This window comes from Talpa occidentalis, unplaced genomic scaffold, assembly GCF_014898055.3.
Source record: "Talpa occidentalis isolate TD23 unplaced genomic scaffold, MPIMG_talOcc4v2.1 talOcc4.3, whole genome shotgun sequence".
NCBI lineage: Eukaryota > Metazoa > Chordata > Mammalia > Eulipotyphla > Talpidae > Talpa > Talpa occidentalis.
The window spans coordinates 16,824,226-16,828,591 of record NW_023603184.1 but is presented as its reverse complement, the minus strand read 5'-3'; the positions used below and the strand labels follow the sequence as shown (position 1 = coordinate 16,828,591).

The 4,366-nt window shown below is 36.7% G+C and overlaps 1 protein-coding gene across 1 annotated transcript; it reads left to right on the top strand.

The window, feature by feature from the left end:
* Window positions 1-244: 244 nt before the first annotated feature.
* Window positions 245-2,554, top strand: FSHB (follicle stimulating hormone subunit beta). The gene is made up of 2 exons (XM_037521658.1): window positions 245-403; window positions 2,324-2,554. Exons 1-2 carry the CDS (start codon window positions 245-247, stop codon window positions 2,552-2,554), a joined length of 390 nt encoding a protein of 129 aa, XP_037377555.1.
* The last annotated feature ends 1,812 nt before the right edge of the window (window positions 2,555-4,366 follow it).

Genomic DNA, 4,366 nt, shown 5'->3' with positions numbered 1-4,366 from the left:
GACCAATAGTATGTTTCTACTTTGACAAAAAAAAAAAAAAAAAAAAGGTGGAAGAGGATAATAATATTTTTTCAAGAAAGAAAGAAGTTAAGAAAAAGGAAAAAAAAAAAACTTGCCAGAGCAAAATGTGACTGGTGAAGATGGGTAAACCAATTATTTTTGGTTTGGTTAACTTATAAAACAACTGTAATTCTTTAGATTTTTGGTATCTCATGGGCCCTAATTGTTTGTTTTCTAGTCCAAGATGAAGTCACTCCAGTTTTGCTTCCTCTTCTGTTGCTGGAAAGCAATCTGCTGCAGTGGCTGTGAGCTCACCAACATCACCATCACGGTGGAGAAAGAGGAATGCCGCTTCTGCATAAGCATCAACACCACGTGGTGTGCAGGCTACTGCTACACCCGGGTAAGAACCAAATTTGTTTTGCTGAAGTGAGGGTGTTGAGGGTCTGTTTGATGTGAGTTTTATTAACTCTCATTTTATAAAAATTTTAAGTTTCCCAAGTAATACCCATGAGTCCCTTAGCCAATCCTCTCTGTGATATGATGGGGTTAATGACCATATCAATTAAATGTTTGGACTTGGATTTGATTAAAGAGATTTAGGAAAGCCTCCAACTCGAGCTGATCAATTTAGTGATATGTAAACTGCATTTCCAAAATATTAGTTCAATGCTAGGTTTTAGAGAGGTGAACATGTAAATATATATGTTTAATAGAACTGCATGTTCCCCAAAAGTCAATTTCTATAATTGAAGCCATATTTTTGCAATAAATATGTATCAAAATGTTTCCAAATCAACTAAAAATAGTCATATTATAAAAATTGCCTTCTGGACCTGCCTGAATACAATGCCAGTAAGCAGCCTGAGAATATAATCAATCTTTACATACTCTTAGAACTGAAATGAACCTGCAAATCCACTCACTTCTTTATAACATTAAGAAAACTAAGGCACAGAGGTATCAAACCACTAGCTTATATTCACGTACTTTCTGGCATAAGTCAAATAAAGGGGCAGTTTCTCTTTGTTTAACATTTTTCCGTTACAGCACCTAATTACCAATGCAGAATTTTATCCTGAGAACTGAAACTAAAAGTTGAAACATTTTAATGAAATATATTTTATTGGGTAGTAAATGAGTTTGATCAAATTTCACTTACTGCACAATTTGTTGCACCTCTTGGGAATATAGGCTTCGTGGCATGATACTGAAATAAACAAGCAGCACCAATTTCTTCTCTTGGTGCAAAAAATTTTTTCACTAGATAGTGTTGGAACAAACCTGTTTTGTATGAATAAAAATTCCTATATGCAAACCATGTATCCTTTGAGAGTCTTGCAAAATAAAGTATTAAAAGGTGTGGCAGGGAGGATGTCTAACAAGACTAGGGAATATTTAAAATCTTACGTGAGTCTTCACAGTCACATTAAGCTAAACATTAACATGTCATATTATGGCCTTTTTGAGTTTTTATAAAGACACAGGGACAATATATTTGGAAACATTTTATGAGAAATTCAACTTCAGTCTTTTATGGGTCTAAGTTGTCATTAATATAATAGTTTACCCTAACCTGCAGAGGATGCATCCCAAGACTCCCAGTGGATGCCTGGAAATGTGGATATTACCAAACACTATATACACTGTATATTTTACTATATATACATACATGCATACCTATGAGAAATTTTAATTTGTATATTAGGCACAGGAAGAGATTAACAACAATAACTAAAAATAAGACAGCTCTAACAATAAACTATAATAAAAGGTATGTGAACGTGGTCTCTCTCATTCAAAATATCTTATTGTATGTAATATTGTTGGACCACAGCAGCTGACCTTAAATAAATGAAACTATGAAAAGCAAAACCACAAATACGGTGGTTGAAGGCTGGGGTGGGGGGTGTGGGGTCAGAGGAGAGAGGTTGGTGATAGTATAGACTCACTGTTTTAGGTGGTTATTTATAGATTAAACACAAAAAGTCAACTTGAAAATTCTGTCATATTTCCCCTTTTGCCTTTTTTCTATATTGAAATTTAGAGTTTCCCCATAGTTTGGAAAATAATTTGATATAGACATAAGTCATAGGAAAAAAAGGATGATATTTAATATGAGAGTTGCAGAACAATCAGGAAATGTGGTATAACACATAGATCATTTATGAAATCATGTTTCCTTGGCTAGGAATTCCATTAAGTGAGCTTTAATGAGTGAATGTTAGAGCAAACAGCATTAAATTCCTGTCTCATTTTGATTAAGCTAAATAGAAAACTCCAAAATATTGTAACCTAACTCTCTCTTTCCTAAACTCCTCAGGATCTAGTATACAAGGACCCAGCGAGACCCAATATCCAGAAAATATGTACCTTCAAGGAGCTGGTGTACGAGACAGTGAAAGTGCCTGGCTGTGCTCACCACGCAGACTCCCTGTATACCTATCCAGTGGCCACTGAATGTCACTGTGGCAAGTGCGACAGCCACAGCACTGACTGCACTGTGCGCGGCCTCGGGCCCAATTACTGCTCCTTCAATGAAATGAAGGAATAAAGAACAGTGAACTTTTCAGATGCCTGCTCTTGTCCTAAAGGACCGAGATACCTAACAAGAATCTGTGTGTACCACCGCCCAGGCTGCAGCCACTATGGGCCAGGGCATCAGCACACCCTGGTCCCTGCTCTCCTGGCAGAAGCGGGGTTCCAGGAATTGAGAGTGCTGGGTGCGGGGGAGCCTGTTACCACTCTGGATTCCTAGGTCTAGTCCCATAAGTTTTACTCAGTCTTAACTTAAATCACAGATACATGGGTACGTTCCCACTTAATTATCTTAGAAATCCTCTCAAGCAATCCTGTCCTCTAGAGATAGGGATACCTATGCCCAGAGGGAGGAAATGAAGTTGGGAGTGGGTAAACATACTAAATGCAGCTGACGTCTGCGGGACTCTTGAGCTCTCAAGAGCAGGTCTAGCATCTTCATGGTTGTAGCCCCAATGCTTAGCATGTTGCCTGGATTTAGTAAGAAACCCAACACTTGCTTCCTTAAGGAAAGTATGATAAGAAAGGTAAGGTATAGGAAACAATGAAAGAGGATGCTTGAGACAGGCTTTTTCAGTTGTCCCCAGCAGTGCAGCCAGTCCATGGAAGTGGGGGCATCAGTACCACCTCATCTTTCCTCTTCTGGCACAGAATGCATCTCTCTCAATTGCTCAGTACAGTCTGGGGTGTGGGGGGTGCCACAGCTAAATTTCTCAGCCACTACCACACCCTTTAATTAAGGGCAGAAGGAAGAAATGTTAACGTGGACTTGTATTACGTGGGGATTTACCCTAACAATAAATTGAAATGTTGTCAGGCTCCTCCTATAAAACTCCCTTTGGGGAAGTAGAAAAAAAACTACATCAGTATGCCCTCTAGGTTGGAATCCATCCTTTGGAGAGAGTGGGATTTGAAAGTAGATTTGAAAGCAATTTTATCAACTTACTAAGAAAATTTACCTTATCTACAAATACATTTATATAAAGAAATAGCTTTTTTAGAAAGAATTAGTCATGAGAAAAAAAATTTTCTAGAATCATGTCTATACATCTTCTCTTTTGACGATCCATGTACTCCCACATCTATGATTTCAAGAGGGCATATATTGAAACTGTTATCTCCAGTTGTTTCTTTTCGAAATGTTATCTCTCTTAATTTTGCACTTGTTTCACAATATTGTTTAACTAATTTATTTAAATATTATTTTTTTAATAAAGATGCTTGCCACCAGAGTCATAGATTTTGATTTTTTCACATACAAGCAGATAACTTTCACATATGTATATTTATAATGTGAGTAGAATCTTAAAACATATTCTTCATAGTTCTGTAAATATTACCTGCCTCACTTTTGAAAATATTAAAAATAATTTTGTTGCACTTCTACAAGTCTTTATTTAAATGTTCTGTCATTTTTTGAAGTCATTTTCTGATGTAGTCAGGGAGGTGAGGGGCAAGGGAAGGAGGAGCAAAGAGAGAATCACAAAGCGGGGACACCAGAGTTCATTTCTGAATTTTTGAGATGGAAAAATTGAAACCTAAGGATTTTAAGTGATCACAGACTGTGATCTTGGTGATCTAAGAGACACAATTATGATGCCAGTTCATAAGAATAATTAACACTAGTTTTATGACAGTAAGGAAGGAGACAATGGGCTGGAATTGGAAAGAAACACTTAAGGAACCTCAAACTACACAGTTTTATTTCTTAAAATAAATTGGAATAATGAGTATGGTATAACATAAATATATATAAATCTGGGTGAGGGCCATACAGGTATTTTTGTTCTTTTCTTTTAGACATACAAAATGCTAGCTGTTTGACAAC